The 910-nt window shown below is 59.8% G+C and overlaps 1 protein-coding gene across 1 annotated transcript in view; it reads right to left on the reverse strand.

The window, feature by feature from the left end:
- Positions 1 to 910, reverse strand: part of B4GALT2 (UDP-Gal:betaGlcNAc beta 1,4- galactosyltransferase, polypeptide 2) — a 3,666-nt gene that overhangs the window by 1,665 nt on the left and 1,091 nt on the right. The window contains exons 4-6 of the mRNA XM_010138167.1: positions 771 to 910; positions 389 to 579; positions 1 to 122 (exon numbers count right to left, since the gene is read on the reverse strand). The exon at positions 771 to 910 is cut by the window's right edge and continues 5 nt beyond it. Of these exons, the coding sequence (XP_010136469.1) occupies positions 1 to 122; positions 389 to 579; positions 771 to 910 (453 nt within the window). The remainder of the gene's footprint in view (positions 123 to 388; positions 580 to 770) is intronic.

Here is a 910-nt window from a genome sequence, read left to right on the forward strand (position 1 = left end):
GGTTAAAGATGTCATCGTCCTCTCCTCCCCAGCCCCAGTACTCATTGGGAAAGCCATTGATCTTTAGGAACTGGGACTTGCTCAGCCCAGAGACACCACCAAAGTAGCCAGCATAGGGCAGCCTGCAGGTTGATAGGAAACAGGTCAGTCTCAGGGACAGGGAATGACGAGGGTCAGCCCCATAGAGACCCCCAGGGATAAGCACTGCCCTCCCCCATGACACCCTTGCACCCAGGGCTCTGTGCACCCTCCCATCTCACGTCCATAATCTGAGTCAGCGACCCCATGCCTGCCCCAGATGACAACTGAGATTGGTGGCCCCAGGGTCATCCTGGACCCCAGGTCTGACTAGATGGAAACACCCCACCCAGTTCCCCAGGGCACCCACCTGAACCCAAACTTGTCCATGCCAACAGCAAAGTGCCGTGGCTGCTCGTAGCAGCGATAGAGGTTGCGGTCGTCCATGGGGATGAGATCCACATCACTGAAGATGAAGCAGTCATACTCTTCATCATCCTTGAGTGCCTCCAGGAACCCCACATTGAGCAGCTTGGCCCGGTTGAAGGTGTCCTCGCCGAACTGCAGGGCAGAGGTCAGCGGTGCCTGCCTGCCCATCCCAGCCCCACCACTCCCTCACTCCTGCCCCGCTCACCTGGTTGATGATGTAGATGCCATAAGCCACCTTCTGCCGGCGCCGGATGGGGTGCAGGTAGTGCAGTCCCCGCCTCCCCACCCCAGCCCCACCACTCCCTCACTCCTGCCCCGCTCACCTGGTTGATGATGTAGATGCCATAAGCCACCTTCTGCCGGCGCAGGATGGGGTGCAGGTAGTGCAGCCAGTACTTGAGGTGGTGCTCACGGTGCCGGAAGGGGATGAGGATGGCCACTTTCTGCCGGGGCAGGCAGTCTG

This window comes from Buceros rhinoceros, unplaced genomic scaffold (genome assembly GCF_000710305.1).
Source record: "Buceros rhinoceros silvestris isolate BGI_N320 unplaced genomic scaffold, ASM71030v1 scaffold20926, whole genome shotgun sequence".
Lineage (NCBI taxonomy): Eukaryota > Metazoa > Chordata > Aves > Bucerotiformes > Bucerotidae > Buceros > Buceros rhinoceros.